Below are 18,765 nucleotides of genomic sequence, written 5' to 3' on the forward strand. Positions count from 1 at the left end.
CAAAGTCTACAGCAAGCTTTGGGAACTGAACTAAGACTAAGCAGTGCTTATCACCCACAGACAGATAGCTAATCAGAGAGAATGATACAGACTTTGGAAGATATGCTCAGAATGTGTGTTCTAGATTTTTAAGGCAATTGGGGGACCTACCTTGTCACGCCCCAAACTCGCCCCTAAAAGTTGAGCATGACCAATTCGAAAACGGACATAAAATTCGATATGTATATCATAGGGGGCCTGAACGGAAGCAATTAACAACATGAAATAACAGCCATTGAGCTAACTCCTATATGCCAGGATCACAAATATACCACCAAACAGTTCCAACATATGATAAATGGATACACAAGAAACAGATATTCACATACATATATAAATATATATACAGATCCAGCCCCGCACGTGGGGGTGTAGCAAAAATATTGGTAGGGAAAGTTATACATGCTTAATCACATTAGACAAAAGATTAAGGACCAAGCTAGGGGTCATTAAGGGAACCCCACAAAGCGCTTAAGCTTCTTCACGTTGCTTGACCAAAAAGGAGTGACCAAAGCTGAACTAAGATTGATCTCCAAGTTGATTGCCTACAGAGACAGACATAACACAAGGTGAGCATGGCTCAGTGAATAATAGTACACAAACAATTTAATGAATAAACTTGAGTTATTATGTATATTAGTACAGAGGTCATATGATTAAGTTTATTCTATAAACATTTTCAGAACGGCCTTGGGCCCAATCTCTATACAGAGCAGTTTCAAGCCCAGTATCATACAGAACGGCCTTAGGCCTAACAGATTTTATAGATCGACCTTACGTCCAACAAATTGTACAGATCGGCCTCAAGCCCAATAGATTGTACAGATCGGCCTCAGGCCCCGATATCAATAGAGCAGACTAATATTAGAGTTATACAGATGTACACAGCTTTTTCAATTGCTCATATAAGTTATCATAGGTAACTTGTGAATAACAGAACGTTAATAACAATTATTAATGATAAGTAAAACGTACTGCTACCGTACTATTACTCACAGTGGGCTTCCAAAATTGGTTGTGCGGTCTTCAAGTCTTGACCTACAAATACAAACATCACAGCACAATTCTTCAATATACATTTGAGTCACGCAATTGGTTCTTAACCTTATTCAATTATCCGCCATTCGATCATTCCATTATTTCTATTCTTTTCTTATTTTATTTTATTTTATGCTCATAAGATGTATATGGAGACATAGGACATGTGAAAACTATGTAAATGAAGGTCCGAAAGTCAGAAAATGGAAAGAAACAAAAATCAAAAAATCTGTCCTGTTTAGTGGCACGTGCGGTGCCCTGGCCGCTCGTGCGGTGGCCTTAGCCGCACGAGCGGTGGAACTGCAGAATGCATTTTGGCCCAAAACAAGGTTGGCCGCTCATGCGGTAGCCCTAGCCGCTCGAGCGGTCTGGGTGAAAACCAGTTTAAAATTCTGCTTTGAAAGGGAATCTTCTTTTTTGCAAAATCAACCTTAGATTCATGAAAATCAAGGCCCAAAACTTTAGAAAAATAACTTAAAATAAACATCATAACTTCAAAACAAAACTTAATGTTTCATGTGAAGGATCTAAATCTTGAATTTAAGGGTGAAGTCAACATCAATACACATGATAACAAATTCATGGAGTTTTATCCTCCATCTTCAAAATCATGCAAGAAGATAAACTTCTGAACATGGATTAGAGGATGTGAAGCCATGTGTGAAAAATTATGAGTCATCTTCCTTCAATTCCACATGCTCAACCCAATTTCTTCCTGGTTTGAAATATGTTTGGTTCCAACCACACACACACACCCACGCGCATATATATATATATATATATAACCCTCTAAGTATATAGATAAACTCCCTATAACATGTAAAATCAAGAGGGGAAAGGTGAAATTTCCTATCACAAAGCTTGAAACCAACAACACAACTTCAAATACAATTAAACAAAGAACACACACACACTCTCTTGATCTTAATCACAACCCTAACTTCTATATTGTAGAGAATTCCTTGCTCATTAGTCAAGAGAGGCTTAACAAAAGTAGATAATACATACCTTAAGCTTAAATTCCTACAAACTCTCTCAAATTTCCCTATCTTCTCATTGTTGAACTTTCTTCTTCCTTTCTAGCTTTGTTCTTCTCTAGCTCTCTCTCTCAGGAGATATTTTTGGTGTGAAGGCTTCTAAGTCAAATGTTCAAGGAGACACTTATATATATATATATATATAAAGGTTGAATAGAGACAAAATTCAATCAGTTTAATCATCCCAAATCAAATTTTTACAAAAAATCACATTATGATCTAAAAATCATGCTGATCTCAATTATAAAGTCAATTTCGGATTACTAAGCTTCTAAGGCTTCCAATTTCCATTCCAAACATCATAATTGTAACAGATATTTCTCTTATTAGACAGATATGAACCTATAATCATAAGATTCACTCAATTAAACTCAATTTCACATGGAATTTCACAGCAAGCATATAAATGCATAGAGTAAGGGACTGAAAGTATACCAGAAAACATATACGAGGGTCGGGTTATTACATACCTACCATTGGCTGAATTTGTATATAATAATAGCTATCACTCAAGTATTGGAATGGCTCCTTATAAAGCTTTGTATGGTAGGAAATGCCATTCTTCGATCTGTTGGACCGAAGTAGGAGACAGACCTTTGTTTGGACCGAAACTTGTGCAAGAAACAACGGAAAATGTGAAATTGATTCAACAAAAATTGAAAACTATACAAAGTCACCAAAAGAGTTATGCAGATGTCCGAAAAAGAGATAAAGAATATGAAGTCGGGGATCACGTGTTTATCAAAGTAACTCCAATGAAAGGTCAAACGCGGTTTGGAGCGAAAGACAAATTGGCACCAAGATATGTAGAACCATATGAAATCCTTGAAAAGATCAACCCAATGACGTATCGGGTAGCCTTACCACCGGTCATGGAACATATGCATAATGTTTTCCACATATCTATGCTTCAGGACTATCTACGAGATCCATCACATGTCATTGAACCAACACATATGCTTTTGAAAGATGACTATACCTATGAGGAGAGGCCAATTCAGATTGCGAACCGCCGAATCAAAAGATTGAGAAACAAAGACATACCGTTGGTAAAGGTTGATTGACGAAACCACGAAGGGATATATGTAACTTGGGAAATAGAGGAAGATATGATAAGGAGATACCCTGAATTGTTTTCTTTAGATTCAGTATTCTTCCAAAATGAAGGTAACTCGAGTTTGGAGGACCAAACTCTTTAAGAAGGAAAGACTGTAACAACCCCGACCTGTGATTAGTCTTTAATCCATGATTAAATATGCTTAAGAATAATTAAGATGAAATTTTGAATTTATTTGGATGTGTGTATGGCATTATTTGTGTTTCTATCAGTCCATCGTAGAAATATCTGTTTGTAGTTCTGTTCTGTTCTGTGAATCGAAGGCCTTATCGGCATCCGATCGCGAGATTAACTTAAATTATGTGTTAGTTAGAATTTTTAGAATTTTATGGTAGGTTCAATTGAAAGTCGATTCGGAACGATTTAATTAGAATAACTTATGTCTAATTGAGTAATTTGATCAACCATTTAATTAAACCATTAATTTAGCCTATATAAGGCATTAGTGGACCCTCATTTACATTTTACACTCTCATATCTTCATCCTTGGTGGCAAAAACGTGAGAGTAAGAGAGGGAGTAGGAAGATTTGACTCTAAGCTTGAGAATTAGAGAGACTTGAAAGGGAATTGAAAGAATTGATTTGTGAGCTTAAACATCAACACATCTAAGCTAAAATTGGGCCCCTAAGGTAAGAAATTAAGCCTTTAGTTGTGTAATTGGAGTACTTACCACATGTATTCAAAGGAACTAAGTGAATTGAAGCAAGAATTAAGTTGATTGATGTAGAAAGAAGAAGATGCATGCATGCATGCGCATGTATCACATGACAAATAGAGCATGTTGTCTAAGAATTTGTCCTATGCATGTTCATATTTTAGCTATGGTTTAAGAATTAAACATGTTTTTGAGCTAAACACCTCATTTGATTATGTTTTGGACACTTGAAGCTCAAACCATTTCATGCATGCAGTATTCATGTTATGTTCTTAAAGTCACTAGGTGGATTTTGAACAATTGACATAATTTTGAGCCTTGATTTCATGAAATGATCTTGAATTTCTATGTTTTCCAAGTTTAGATGTGTTTTCTCAAGTTTCTGGCCCTCAAGACCATAATTTACAGCTTTGGGGTGAGTTTGAAGCTTGGGAGTGCAATTTGGAAATTCCAAATTCTGCCTCTCCGCTCGAGCGACAGATCCTGCGCTCGAGCGTAATTCCACTCAAGAGACTAAATATTGGCTTGAGTGTGAAATGTAAGCCCCCAGAAGTTCATATGTTTTGAAGACCGCTCAAGCGACAAGAGTTGCACTCGAGCGAGGACTCTAGTCTCATGCTCGAGCGACGGTCGAGTGAGCGTCGAGCGGAGAATTCACACAACCAGTACTTTTTTAGAGTTTATAGACTGCTCGAGCGAAAAAAGTTGCACTCGAGCGGCCCCTCATATTTTGACCCTCCGCTAGAGCAAAGGAATTTGCGCTCAAACGAGGCCCCTGTTTTCCAGTATAATTGACTAAGTGTTTCAAAGTGCATTTTGGCATCCTCATCGCATCCTAAGCATTCCTAGGCCATGATTAAGACATAATAATGAGGATAAGACTTACAAACACACTAAGAACGAAACAAAATAATTGTAAAGAATTTCGAGCATATGTTACAATGTGTACATGTTATGTGTTGTTATAGGTCACGCGCCATAAGCTATTTGATTTGCCTATACCATCCGTCTACTTTTGGAGCCTTTTGTGAGTAATAACTTAGTAAAGCTATGTTCAACTTTATTTACTTTTTGTATGATAAAATAAGATCTGTTTTCTGAAATGCTATGTTATGTACAATGAATGATTGTCCAATTTCTGACAATGTATTCGTGGCATCCTTAGCATCATGTGATATCTGTTAGTTGTTACCCGATATCGAAGGTTCCGTTATGGAACTTATTATGTCTTTACTTTGTTACTCATACCAGAGGCTCCATCATGGAGCTCAGTATATCTGTCATCTGTTACCTGGATCCGGAGGTTCTTTTATGGAACTGGTTACTCATAACCACCATATCGTTATTAGTATTCACGGCTAAAAAACCTTCTATGACATGCATATGGCATGCCGTTAATACATCAATTATACACGACACACGTACGTTAGCCGTTAAAAGTATTACACTTTTCACGGCGCAAAAAATGCTAGCCATTAAAAATATCATACTTTTTACGACACACAATTTATGTCGTAAATAGTATTAAAAAAAAATAGGTGGCAAAACAAAATGTTTTAGCGCCACGCACCAAAAATATATTAAAAAATAAAAATTCAATCAAAATACAAATAGGCAAATCAGAGATGGAGAAGAGAAAGGGTTAGAAAGGGAGACTAGGCAGCGGCTCTTCTAGCTAGAACGGTGCTCTCTCTTCGGTGGCAGCGACGATCGACGGTTCAAAGGGGAAGGGTTTCGTTCTTCTCTTCGCTTTGAAATCCTCATCAATCCAAACCAACTCTTAGTTCAATTAAAATTTCTTACTTCCTTCAAAATTTTCCTTTCTAGTTGAATGAAAATGTTGTTTCTTTTATTCTTGTGTTCTCCAAAAGTTAACAATCCTTTTTTTTTTCTGCATAAAACCATGATTCATTCCAAACAAAGAGTGAAAGTGAACTGTAGTGTATATATACCTCTTTCAAGAATTTAGCATAATTGCTAAGAAGCAGAGCATCTCCAGGGTATGCGTCAATCATCTTCTGATAATACTCCTCCATGATGTTATTCCCATGATTTGAATCCCAATACCCAGAACTCCCATCCCCATCACCACCGCCCGATCCTCCTCCTCCTCTTCCTCCTCTACCACCACCACCACCGGTCAAACTTCCACCTCCGCCGTATCCAGCACCACCACCCACAATAACACCCCCCAATTTCCAATCCCTTACCCCAACAACATCACACTCCTCATCAACCACAATCTCATCCAATCCAGAGCCTAAAAACAACACTCGATCCAACGAATCCGATCTCGAAGCAAAACCCTCCTGTCTCTCCTCCTCCTCTTCCTCCAATGAAAGTTCTCTGAGATCGGTCTCCGACATCGCTCTGGTCATCTTCTTTCTCGATTTGTCGATCGGAGAAACTGAGACCATCGAGACAGATCAAGGCTTCGGGATTTGAAGAGAAATATCCGTCTCTGGCGATGTTGATGACTCTTTCGAATGTGGAAGCCATTCCTTTAGATTCTTCCTTTAGAATAAGCCAATTTTTCTAATAGACTCTTCCTTTCGATTCTTCCTTTTGCAGTGGCTCCTTTCGTTCATTGTTAATATTGAAGGGGGTTTGGGGCTGCCTCGGCTGATGAAGATTGGGATGGCAGAGAGAGAGAGATAGGGAGGAAGAGAGAAGATGAAGAGAGTAATAGGGGGTTTGGGATTGGGTCTACAGCAAGAGAATGGGCTCTGATGGAGAGAGAGAAAGAGAGAGAGGGGGAGGGTTGTGTGTTCAAAATTTGAAAATTGAAGCAGAGAGAGATTTTGAGCAAAGAGGAGCACGTGAGAGAGATTTCCAGCCACATTATCTTGAGCTGAGGTGAGAGACATTTTGAACCATTAGATCTTGATGGTAATTGATCTCAGCCCTTGGATTGAGTAAGACATATTCAGCCCTTGGATTGAAGCAATCTAAAGGTCCAAATTTGGACACATATATATTTTCAGTCCTTGAATTCAAACTAACCCTTCCATTGTTATATAGATGTATGATTTTTCTTCTTTGATTTCTATCAAAATCATCACAAACTGTGGAAACAGTAACTGCTTTTTATGAGTATTGTGGCCATATTTTTGGTTCTCTGTTTTGTGTACTTTGTTCCATTAATTAAAGTCAAGTAGCTGGGTTTTCAGCTATTGTGGGATTTTATTGAGTTGACTTTACTACTAGAATCACCTTTTGGCTTAAATTGTTCAACACAAGTTTGGTTCTGTTGCCAGTTTATTTTGAGTCGAAAACAGGACATTTTCTATATACACTTGTTTAGTTTTTAATTCCCCACATGTCTGGTCTGTTGCTGACCCTTATGTCTTAGGTCTAGATCTGGGATGCTACTGGTCTAGTTGCTACAGTTATGTGAGCATTGTTCTCTTCCATCGCTGGCAGTGCTTGGCTTCTCTTTGCTTCAGTTTGTTGATTTCCTTCTTCCTATTTCTTGATAGACCATGGAAAAATTGAAGTTAATATGTCTTACCTTTGGTTTTATACTTCTAGGCCTTGCATGTGACAGCTTGGGAAGACGTTTGGGACGTAGTGGTAGGTAAGTGTTGGAACAATCTTCTGTGTAAAATAAAAAAACTTGAAATAAATTCAAACAAAATAAATAAATAACATACCGGATTTATTTATCGAACTCAAACAAAATTAAGACCAAGTCGAGTGTGTGACACTCTGTCCTTAAGACAGATTCGCCCCGCTACGGTGCTTACGGTTGAATGGCGTCTATCTCCCAGGATACAATGATCTTCACAAATTTATAGAAGCACTTCAAATAAATTTGTTCGGCGAACCAAACCTGTGATCTATACTCTCTTTAATTTATTCTAAAACTAAATATGAAGAATAAAGGACGCAAGAGAGCAAAATGAAGGCAAGGAAAATGAATTTTCGGAATCCTCAAAATTGGAATGGGGCTGCCTTTATATAGGCTTTGTTGGCACCTATTCAAATTGAATTGAAAAGGTATGAAGAAGGGACATACCCCTTCATTTAAAATAAAGAGACACCATGAAAGGTTTGCACCCTTTCATTCAAAATAGAGACCCTTCTTTTAAAACAAAAAGACACCATGAAAGGTTACACCCTTTCATTCAAAATAGAGTCTATTTCAATTCACAACTACCTCTTTATAAATTTATAAATTTTCCAACAATCCCCCACATGAATGAAATTGACAGAGAGAAAATGCAACAACATGATGTAAATACAGAGAGTACAGAAATTGAAAATATTCTGCAAAGGATAGGTAGCTTTTGGCTTTGAACCTTCCCTTGTGAGACACTATCGGATTTACTAGCTAACCAGTGAACATGATGTCTTGAACTGTTCAGCCGTTTGTGTAAACCAAGACAATAGAACTCACACAGTATATTCCCAGACACAGTTTAGTTCTCACTATTGTGTTCATTTTGGCCCTGAACAACCTGGTCTTCATGAGTGCTCTAAAGACTTGTAGCCCTTCACAAATCTTATAGAACCGGCCCAGTTCACACTCACATAGGTGATTCTTATGAAAAGTATCTTGCCATACTCCACTAGGTTTACCTAGATATAAGAATCATTAAAATTTTACTCAACCTCAAACGCTGCAGACATCACTATTTCATCATAGAAATGGGTAGGAGTTGGACTCCACAGTGATCCTTTTGAGTTAATCACAACTCGGTTGTCCCTTTGAACCTAGATCTTGGGATCTCCAGTCAACTAGGTTGGGTTGCCGTTGTGGTAACTCTTATTTAATAGGCTTTAGTCCCATTCCCCTCGATGAATTCTCAACTAACTCTCTTGCTAACCCTTTGGTTAGTGGATCCGCTATGTTGTCTTTAGACTTAACATATTCTATGGAAATAATTCCATTGGAGAGTAGTTGTCTTACGGTGTTATGTCGACGACGAATGTGTCGTGACTTACCGTTATACATATGACTTTGTGCTCTACCAATTGCTGATTGACTATCACAATGTATGCATATAGCAGGCACCGGTTTTGGCCAAATTGGAATATCTTCAAGGAAGTGGCGAAGCCATTCTGCCTCTTCCCCTGCTTTGTCTAAGGCTATGAATTGAGATTCCATAGTAGACCTAGCAATACAAGTCTGTTTGGAAGATTTCCAAGATATAGCCGCCCCACCAAGAGTAGAGACATACCCACTGGTGGACTTCGAGTCTCTAGTATCTGATATCCAATTTGCATCACAGTATCCTTCAAGTACTGCTGGATATCTAGTATAATTCAGCCCAATGTTACGAGTAAATTGGAGATATCTTAGAACCCTTATAATTGCTTTCCAGTGCTCTACTCCCGGATTACTCGTATATCTACTTAATTTACTTACTGCATAAGCTATATCTGGGCGAGTGCAGTTCATCAAGTACATTAAGCTTCCAATAATTTGGGCATACTCTAATTGAGAAATACTTTCCTATACATTTTTAGAAAGATACAAATTAACATCTACAGGAGTTCTAGCTAGATGATCATCATCTTTGCTGAACTTGTCAAGTATTTTCTCAATGTAATGAGATTGTGACAAAGCATATCCTTCTGATGTTTTGGTAATTTTCATACCAAGTATTACATCAGCAATGCCCATGTCCTTCATGTCAAAATGTTTATTCAACATTTTCTTGGTAGTTTTAATCATGTCATTATTACTACCAATGATGAGCATATCATCTACATAAAGACATACAATGACATAACCTTTATCTGTGTTTTTAATATAAACACATTTGTCACACTCATTAATTTTAAATTCATTTGACATCATTGCCTTGTCAAATTTCTCATGCCATTGCTTTGGTGCTTGTTTTAAACCATATAATGATTTAACCAATTTACACACTTTCTTTTCTTTTGCTGGAACAGAAAACCCTTCTGGTTATTCCATGTAAATTTCTTCATTTAACTCACCATTTAAGAAAGCGGTTTTAACATCCATTTGATGAATTTCTAGATTGTATAGAGATGCAATGGCAATTAGCATTCTTATGGATGTTATTCTAGTAACCGGTGAGTACGTGTCAAAGTAATCAAGACCTTCTTTTTGTCTAAATCCTTTGACTACAAGTCTTGCCTTGTATTTATCAATTGATCCATCCGCTTTCATTTTCCTTTTGAAAATCCATTTATATCCAAGAGGTTTACAACCTGGTGGTAAGTCCACTAGTTCCCAAGTGTGATTTTGCAAGATGGATTCAACTTCACTGTTGACAGCTTCTTTCCATAAAGGAGCTTCAGGACTGGACATAGCCTCTTTAAAAGTTAAAGGCTCATTTTCTACCATATATGTTAGAAAATCTGGACCAAAAGATTTTGAGATTCTAGCACGTTTACTACGCCTAGGTTCCTCTTCTTCATTTTGATCTAACTCTTGTTCTTGATCATGTTCTTGATCATTACTAGTAATAGCATCAAAAGATCTTTTCTTATTACTAGTCTCTTGTCCAATCTTATTTGGAAATACATGTTCAAAGAACGATGCATTCCGAGATTCAATAATAATATTTACATGCATTTCGGAATGTTCTGATTTATGAATCAAAAACCGATATGCACTACTATTCTTGGCATAACCAATGAAAATGCAATCAATGGTCTTAGGACCTATCTTAGTCTTTTTAGGACTAGGAATAGCCACTTTAGCCAAACACCCCCACACTTTTAAGTATTTGTAGGATGGTACTCTTCCATGCCACAATTCATAAGGTGTTTGATTTATTTTCTTTCGGGGTACTTTGTTTAAAATATAATTAGCAGAAAGTATTGCTTCCCCCCACAAGTTCTGAGGTAATCCAGAACTTATTAACATGGCATTCATCATTTCTTTTAAAGTCCTATTTTTCTTTTCAGCAATACCATTTTGCTGAGGTGAGTAAGGAGCGGTGGTTTGATGAATTATTCCATATTCTTTACAAAACTCACCAAAAGGTGATTCATATTCACCACCTCTATCACTTCTAAGTTTCTTGATTTTCTTACCAAGTTGATTTTCAACTTCATTCTTATATTGAATGAAAGTTTCCAAAGCTTCATCATTGGTTCGAATTAAATAAATATAACTATATCTAGTATAGTCATCTATAAAAGTGATTACATACTTTTTTCCACCTCTGGTTTGAATTGATTTAAAATCACAAATGTCACTATGAATTAATTCAAGTGGTTCCGTACTTCTTTCAATTGAATGAAAAGGAGTTTTAGATAATTTTGCCTCAACGCAAATTTCACATTTATGATTTGAATCAATGTTAAATTTAGGTAAACATTCCATATTAATTAATCTACGCAAAGATCCATAATTAACATGTCCTAGTCTACCATGCCATAAATTTGAAGACTCAAGCAAGTAAGAAGAAGATGTAGTATTATTAATAACTGAGGGTACAACGGTCATTACATTTAACTTGAAAAGGCCATCAGACATGTAACCTTTTCCTACATACATCCCATTCTTAGTAAGTACAAATTTATCACTCTCAAATACTAGCCTAAACCCATTCTTACTCAACAAAGATCCGGAAACAAGATTCTTGCGAATGTCCGGTACATGCAGCACATTGTTGAGAGTGAGTTCCTTTCCAGATGTCATCTTGAGTACAATCTTTCCTTGTCCTTCAATTTTGGAAGTTGAGGAGTTGCCCATAAAGAGTTGTTCACCATTATTCACTGTAGAATAAGATGTGAACATCTTTTTGTCGGCACAGATATGGCGAGTAGCACCAGTATCCACCCACCATTCTTTAGGATTTCCGACAAGATTTGCCTCGGAAACAACTGCGGAAAGATTGATGTCATCGACACCATTGGAAATATTGTCCACTTCAGTCATGTGGGCTTGAGCAGGCTTCTTGCTTGTTCTTTTTTTTTGTTTTTGCCTTTGCTACGGCAATCTTTGGCTCGATGTCCCTCTTTATCACAGATGTAACATTTTCCATTAAACTTGTACTTTTTATTTTCCTCTCCTTTAGAGCCTTGTGATGAACTTTCTCCAGAAGACTTTCGTTTCTTGGTTTTTGAAGCATGTTCCACCACATTTGCCTTAGACTCCATAGGAAGCTTACCGGCCCGCTTTTCAGAATTGCGGTTGTCCTCCTCAATCCTCAAACGCACAATCAACTCGTCCATAGAAATTTCTTTGCGCTTATGTTTGAGGTAGTTCTTGAATTCCTTCCAGCCTTTTGGTAATTTTTCAATTAAGGCTGCAACTTGAAAGGATTCACTGAGAGACATACCTTCTGCGTGAATGTCATGCAGAATGAGTTGGAAATCTTGAGCTTGGCTGATCACAGTTTTTGAATTAACCATTACAAAATCTAAGAATCTGCCAACCACAAATTTCTTTGAGCCGGCATCTTCCGTTTTGTATTTTTTCTCCAACGATTCCCAAAGTTCCTTTGCAGTCTTGATTGGACTGTAGACGTTGTACAATGTGTTGTCAAGTCCGTTCAAGACGTAATTCCGGCAAAGGAAATCAGCATGTTTCCAAGCATCAACCGCAGCAACCACTTGCCGGTCGGTTTCATCCTCTTTCAGGATAGGAGCATCTTCACGGAGGAAACGAGCCAGGTTCAGAGTTGTAAGATAAAACAACATTTTTAGTTGCCATCTTTTAAAGTCAGTTCCTAAGAACTTCTCTGGCTTTTCACCGTGATTTACCGGTACTGTTACAACAGGAGAGGGGGTTGGCGTCATTGCAGCCACCACAGTAGTACTTGTTTGGGCATTCGTTTCAGTAGCCATCAATTCTAATATATAAAACAAAAGTATAATTAGAATTTACACTACACAAAAAATTAAACCAAATTCACAGAATTAAATTCTGTAAAAATAAAAGAAACAAGAATGTAACTTTTATTTTCCAATTAATTTGAAAATAAAATTAAATTTTATTTAAACAAATTAATTCCACACAGAAAATTAAATTCTGTAAAAATAAAAGAAATAAAAAACTATAACTTTTATTTTCCAAATAATTTGGAAATAAAATAAAATTTTATTTAACCAAATTAATTCCACAAAAGAAAATAAATTCTGTAAAAATAAAAGAAATAAAAAACTATAACTTTTATTTTTCAATTAATTTGGAAATAAAATAAAATCTTATTTAACCAAATTAATTCCACACAAGAAAATTAATTCCGTAAAATAAAAGAAATAAAAACTATAACTTTTATTTTTCAATTAATTTGGAAATAAAATAAAATTTTATTTAACCAAATTAATTCCACACAGAAAATTAAATTTCTGTAACACTTCAATAATTAAAATACTGAAACAGAATTTTAATTAAAGAAAACTCAGAAAATAATTTCTAAAAACCAAAATTAGTTTTCTGACAAAATTCCACAAAAATATATTCTGAATTGTTAATGACACCAGTATCGTACTACTAGTTGTTGTCAAAGAAAAGAGACAGTATATTACTACTATCTGTCAAATAGCATATAATCACTATTTGTTTTTCCAACCAGAATATTATTTTGTAAATTCACAGAAAATAATTTTTCTTCCGAAATTATTTACGAAGAATGAAAACGGAAAACAAACGAAAAATTCTGTAAACAGAATAATTCAAATCTGTCTTAAGATTGTTGGAACAATCTTCTGTGTAAAATAAAAAAACTTGAAATAAATTCAAACAAAATAAATAAATAACATACCGGATTTATTTATCGAACTCAAACAAAATTAAGACCAAGTCGAGTGTGTGACACTCTGTCCTTAAGACAAATTCGCCCCGCTACGGTGCTTACGGTTGAATGGCGTCTATCTCCCAGGATACAATGATCTTCACAAATTTATAGAAGCACTTCAAATAAATTTGTTCGGCGAACCAAACCTGTGATCTATACTCTCTTTAATTTATTCTAAAACTAAATATGAAGAATAAAGGACGCAAGAGAGCAAAATGAAGGCAAGGAAAATGAATTTTCGGAATCCTCAAAATTGGAATGGGGCTGCCTTTATATAGGCTTTGTTGGCACCTATTCAAATTGAATTGAAAAGGTATGAAGAAGGGACATACCCCTTCATTTAAAATAAAGAGACACCATGAAAGGTTTGCACCCTTTCATTCAAAATAGAGACCCTTCTTTTAAAACAAAAAGACACCATGAAAGGTTACACCCTTTCATTCAAAATAGAGTCTATTTCAATTCACAACTACCTCTTTATAAATTTATAAATTTTCCAACAGTAAGCTCATGATTGCTGCTTTAATGTTCATAATTATGTTGTTTATGATATTTGAACGATTTTTACTTCTATTAACTGTATGTTAACAATTTGGCGTAGCTGATTAAAAAAAAAACAATTTGGTGTATTTGAAGCCACTTGAAAAAGAATAATTGTTATTGATATGTAGAAGCATTCAAAAAGTCAACTCGGAATGAAAAAAGCAGTTATGACTACCGTTGCCTATCTGGTGGTGTCTTTAGAGTGTGTTGCCAGTGTTGTCTGTCCGCAACAACTCTGTTTTTAAACCAATGCTTAAACTTTCAATTGGTTTAGACTCTTTTTTGGTCCTTATTCTCTAGCCGCATAGGAGATCTTGATGAATCTTGTTTAGAATGTTTATTCTGAAGGCTATTGTCCTTTAAGCACCCTAGACCAACAAGTTATTGAAAATTGGCAAGTGTGTGGCGTCAGATGCTGAACCAGGCCATGCTACTTTTTGTGCAGCTCGTCTGGAAGTACATTCATAGTGTCATAAAACATATTGACATGTCCTATTTTGTCTACACATTTTATAAAGCATGTCTCATTCTGCAATTTTCTTTTGTTTGTGCTGGGCAAAAATTCAAAGTTACCATGATATGTTCCTGAAGAACTACAAAGAGCTTGCTAGCAAGAGGAACTGGAAGCAGCTCCTTCTTGGTAGGTACCCAACTTTAATGTGCTATTTCTTTTAGTATAGGGGTATTCATGGACTGGGTTGGTTTGGTTCCAAGGTAAACCAAGAACCAAACTGGTCCTTATGGCTCCATAAATTTAGAAACCAAATCAAGCCATGAAAAACTGAACCAGAACCAAACAGCTAGAAGTGGTTTGGCTCCACTTAGGTTCTAGGCTTGAAAAGTAATCACTATATCTAGATTATCCAGGTTAATAAAAATTGATTTTTCCTTCCTATACAAGTACTCTAAAATTTTCACAAGCATACTTCAAATTTTTTTAATATTCTCCAAACTAACCTTTAGAAATACATAAAATAAAACAAATTCATATTATATAGTGATTACACTGATCTTGAAATCTTTGACAAATTGAAACAAACCAAAATGAAAGACAAAAGTATACCCATTTCACCTCTGCTTTCTTCTCCTTTTTTCCTGTGTTCATTCTTTTGTTGAGAGCTTCAATGAAGCAGAAGACAACAAGGTATGACATTTTGGACATATGCTTATTATATTATGCTAATGAACATGTGAAGAGGCAGTTCGTTGTACACTTGCAAGGTATGGCATTTTGATCCATTGCAAAAGCAATCTTATTATTTGTTCTTTGTTTAGAGACACTCATTTCTATTGTTCTTTAGATGAGGCTGAGGCTGGGTTGGAGTGCCTTCATCAATCTACAAAGAAAGAGCTACAACTGTACTTGAATGTAGATGGGCCATTGAAAGACTCCAATGAGTTCCACACAAAATTAGCAAGACTGGCCAGGTATTTCCAATATATTTTTTTTAAACTCTAGTTTTATTCTGCGTAATATGAACCAAATTGAAATGCCTAGTGAACAATGCAAGGGATAGTGAATTTGCTACTGGCAGATGGTGAAGAAAAAGGGAAAGTAAAAGGACGGAATGAGACATTGGGGTGGAAAATCAACCCGACAAACACACACAGAGTTTTGGAGTTGGTGCTTCTTTTCAATTGAGATAAACGTAAGACATTAGTAGTGTTTTACCTGTCATACATTGGCCAACCAATTCATCCTTCTCATTACTTGTCTTGTGCCATTATATTTTATCACTGGTTAGTTGCAAGCCTTTAAGTCTTAGTTGTTTGATTTGCTGCTTGTTTATCTCAATCCATGCAATATTGTTGTACAAGTTTATGCTCAAAATAATCTTCCTTGAGAATTTTCTTATCCTTATTTCCTGTTTTGATTTTCTTTTCTTTGTTTAATTTTAATATCTAGGAAGCTTCAATGTGATACAAAACTTTTGAAACTTCCCTTCTTCAATCCGAGAAAAATATTATTCTTGGTTGGAGAGAGAGAGAGAGAGCTCCTAGCCCCCAAATGATATGTAGAGTGAAATTGAAAAAGGGATAAGAAAGGGAGAGAAAGAGGAGAGGAAGCTAACTTCGTGACACCCTGAAAATGAGTAGAATATTTATTCTGAAATCTTTCGATCATGCCCTTCCCTTCCTCTTGCAAGTTGGTTATAATCTTTTGATGGCCCAACTCACATGCACTGAAGGCACCGCCAAAATCCAAATAGCTTCCTTTGTAGGTGAACAAATTCATTAAGGACGGAAATAAATAGGAAGATGCCTTTTCATTATAGAAGCTTTTTCAAGACCTACATCTGGTTGTTGCCTTTTGGTAAGGTTTATAGTCCTGCTGTCATCTGCTTCACCATTTACTGGTTATATCACTAGAATTGTCCTCCCAAGAAGATGTCTTTTTTCAATTTGTCATGTGTTCCTATCTTAATATCTTTGCAATTACATCATGAGATGGCAGTAGAGAGTGCGCGGATTTTTGATATGGATTGTTATTAGGTATACTTACTGTCTTTTCTTTTTGTCAAGAAGATATTAGCTTTTCTACACTTTCTTTTGGAGTTTAGCTGACTCAGTTTCTTCTATTGTTTCAGCATGGGCTGCAACAAAGTTTTCATCAGTTATAGTTTACCGGTAAAAGTTTGTTACTTCTTGTTTACATGTTTGTGGATATATCTTTACTCATGCTCCCCTTTTTTTTTTTTTTTTTGACATTTTCAACTTGAGCATAGTTCTTCTGTTTTGGAGTTCCAATTCCTACGAAAATAATGAACCCTTCCAATTTATCTGTATTTTGCCAAGTGTCATCTTGTCAGTTGAAGTACTGTCTGATGCAGTACCTATTGAATATCAGTATAACTAGGGGACCATATGATACCAGTCCCCAAAAATGAGTGATTAGTCCTAGATGACACTGAAATTTAGGGGTTATTTGAGATGACCTAAATAAGTGCACTTTTTATCTTTTTACGAAAAGATGTGTAGAAAAGTAGAGAGGTGATGTGATGGAAAAAAGATAAAAAGATAAAAAGATGGATTATTTTAGAGTTGCCAAACTTGGCCTTAATTGTTACAAATTTGTCCTACCTATGATCGAGTCTGGTAAGACAAACATGTCTTTACTATACCCCCGTGCACTAGTTGTGAATATTATTGAAAAGTAGGCATGCCAAGATCCATTTTATTTACTTTTTTCATCTCCCACTTCTTATTCTTCAGTGGCTGAAACCCTTTGCCCTGAACTTGTTGGAAAATTTTATGGTTTTGGATTAATTTGGACTGTGTCTGGAAAAGGTAAAACTAGATCAGCTAAGTTACAATAGCAAAATTTAATGGAAATCATCTAGCTCTTAGTTAATAATGTTTAAGAAATTGAGCTTGAAGCTTAAACTTGAGCTCAGTTTGTTCCAATGCAGAATGAGTGGGGATGTGCTTCTAATTTAGTTACTATTAAGCTGTTCTCTCTGTATTTGTCTTGCCTTGTAAACAAGTTTCTCTATAATTATGGTTAGTTTTATTTTATTTCACTTGTTTGATTATCAATCTTTTTTCTATTAAAATTCTTGAGGACGACAAAATCCTGATGGTCTTCAAAAGCGCACCATTTGTAACTGAGCAATTTTTGTTGAATATTTTGGGTAGGTAATGGATAAAACCTATACAAACCTAAACCTCATACATAGAGATCCTTTAGCATAATTATGCAAGTTCCAAGTAGGTGTTGCATTGAAGTAGATTAATTCCACATCTTTCTCTTTTTAAATTTAATTTTTCTCTTGAGCTTCATATGGTTTGGATTTAGTAGCGAACTATTGAGATCTTGAATTTTTGCTAATTTTTCATTATGACATTGCTTTTATGGGGCCATTGAATTATGTTATTAATTTTGGAAATGTTTTGTTGATGTTTTAAAATTTCTTGATCATTTCTTAATACCTTGAATATTTTTGTCCTTGAGTCGCTGGTTTTTGTACTTATGTGAAGTTTCCTTTGTCATGCAGATAAGAAATGTAATAGGGTTAGTTGCTCTAGCTATTGTCACAGGTTTAGGTGCCTTAACACATACATTGGGCACCCTCATCCTATGATACGAGCAAGTGGATTTGCTATAGCTGCAGCTGCAGCTGCTATAGGAATTGTTGTCAGTAGTTTTAGATAATCTCTTAATAGTTGTCGATATGTTTAGAAAGTTAGATATGCATAGTTTTGGATGGTTTAACTTTTTGTACAGTTTAGAACTTAAGGATATAGTTTTTGAATGTTTGGAATGTATAGACACTTGTTAAATGTTTATAATTTATGGACATAGTTTTTTTTTTTTTTTTTTTTTTGTTTCAAACAATATTTTAGTGATTGATTGATGTTTTGTGATGCTTGTTTGCAATATTTATTAAATTATATAAAATTGGTCAAATAGAACCTGTTGAAGTTTAAAAAAAAAGGAAAAAGAAAAAATTACATATTTTACGGTAGGCATAATAAGTCGTCGTATTACATATTTTACGGCACGCAATTAGTGTCGTTATTTGTCTCACCAATTAACGGCGTGCAAAAGTAGTCATAGAAAAAGTAACAACGACGTACAAAATTTGCCGTTAAATAGTTTTTAA

General features: G+C 35.6%; 2 protein-coding genes across 13 annotated transcripts; one reads left to right on the top strand and one right to left on the bottom strand.

The window, feature by feature from the left end:
• Positions 1-298: 298 nt before the first annotated feature.
• LOC145816680 (uncharacterized) lies at positions 299-6,304 on the bottom strand. Its single transcript, XM_082912573.1, has 2 exons — positions 5,840-6,304; positions 299-584 (listed from the first exon to the last, which is right to left on the bottom strand). The coding sequence occupies exons 1-2, from the start codon at positions 6,302-6,304 to the stop codon at positions 489-491; spliced, it is 561 nt and encodes a 186-aa protein (XP_082768699.1). The 3' UTR covers positions 299-488.
• Positions 6,305-6,606: 302 nt separating this feature from the next.
• On the top strand, positions 6,607-18,475 carry LOC145816681 (putative E3 ubiquitin-protein ligase ARI7). 12 transcript variants are annotated; one of them, XM_082912576.1, is made up of 6 exons: positions 6,607-6,743; positions 7,419-7,464; positions 14,731-15,382; positions 15,463-15,589; positions 16,750-16,789; positions 18,157-18,475. In XM_082912576.1, the coding sequence occupies exons 3-6, from the start codon at positions 15,286-15,288 to the stop codon at positions 18,241-18,243; spliced, it is 351 nt and encodes a 116-aa protein (XP_082768702.1). In that variant the 5' UTR covers positions 6,607-6,743; positions 7,419-7,464; positions 14,731-15,285; the 3' UTR covers positions 18,244-18,475. The 12 variants fall into 12 exon arrangements, 4 of the variants coding, with proteins under 4 accessions (XP_082768702.1, XP_082768703.1, XP_082768701.1 ...); XM_082912577.1 differs by having other exon boundaries at positions 14,731-14,801; XR_014358763.1 differs by lacking the exons at positions 6,607-6,743; positions 7,419-7,464 and adding an exon at positions 15,697-15,810 and having other exon boundaries at positions 14,129-15,589.
• The last annotated feature ends 290 nt before the right edge of the window (positions 18,476-18,765 follow it).

This window comes from Camellia sinensis, unplaced genomic scaffold (assembly GCF_055761805.1).
Source record: "Camellia sinensis isolate YWXY unplaced genomic scaffold, ASM5576180v1 Unanchor4, whole genome shotgun sequence".
NCBI lineage: Eukaryota > Viridiplantae > Streptophyta > Magnoliopsida > Ericales > Theaceae > Camellia > Camellia sinensis.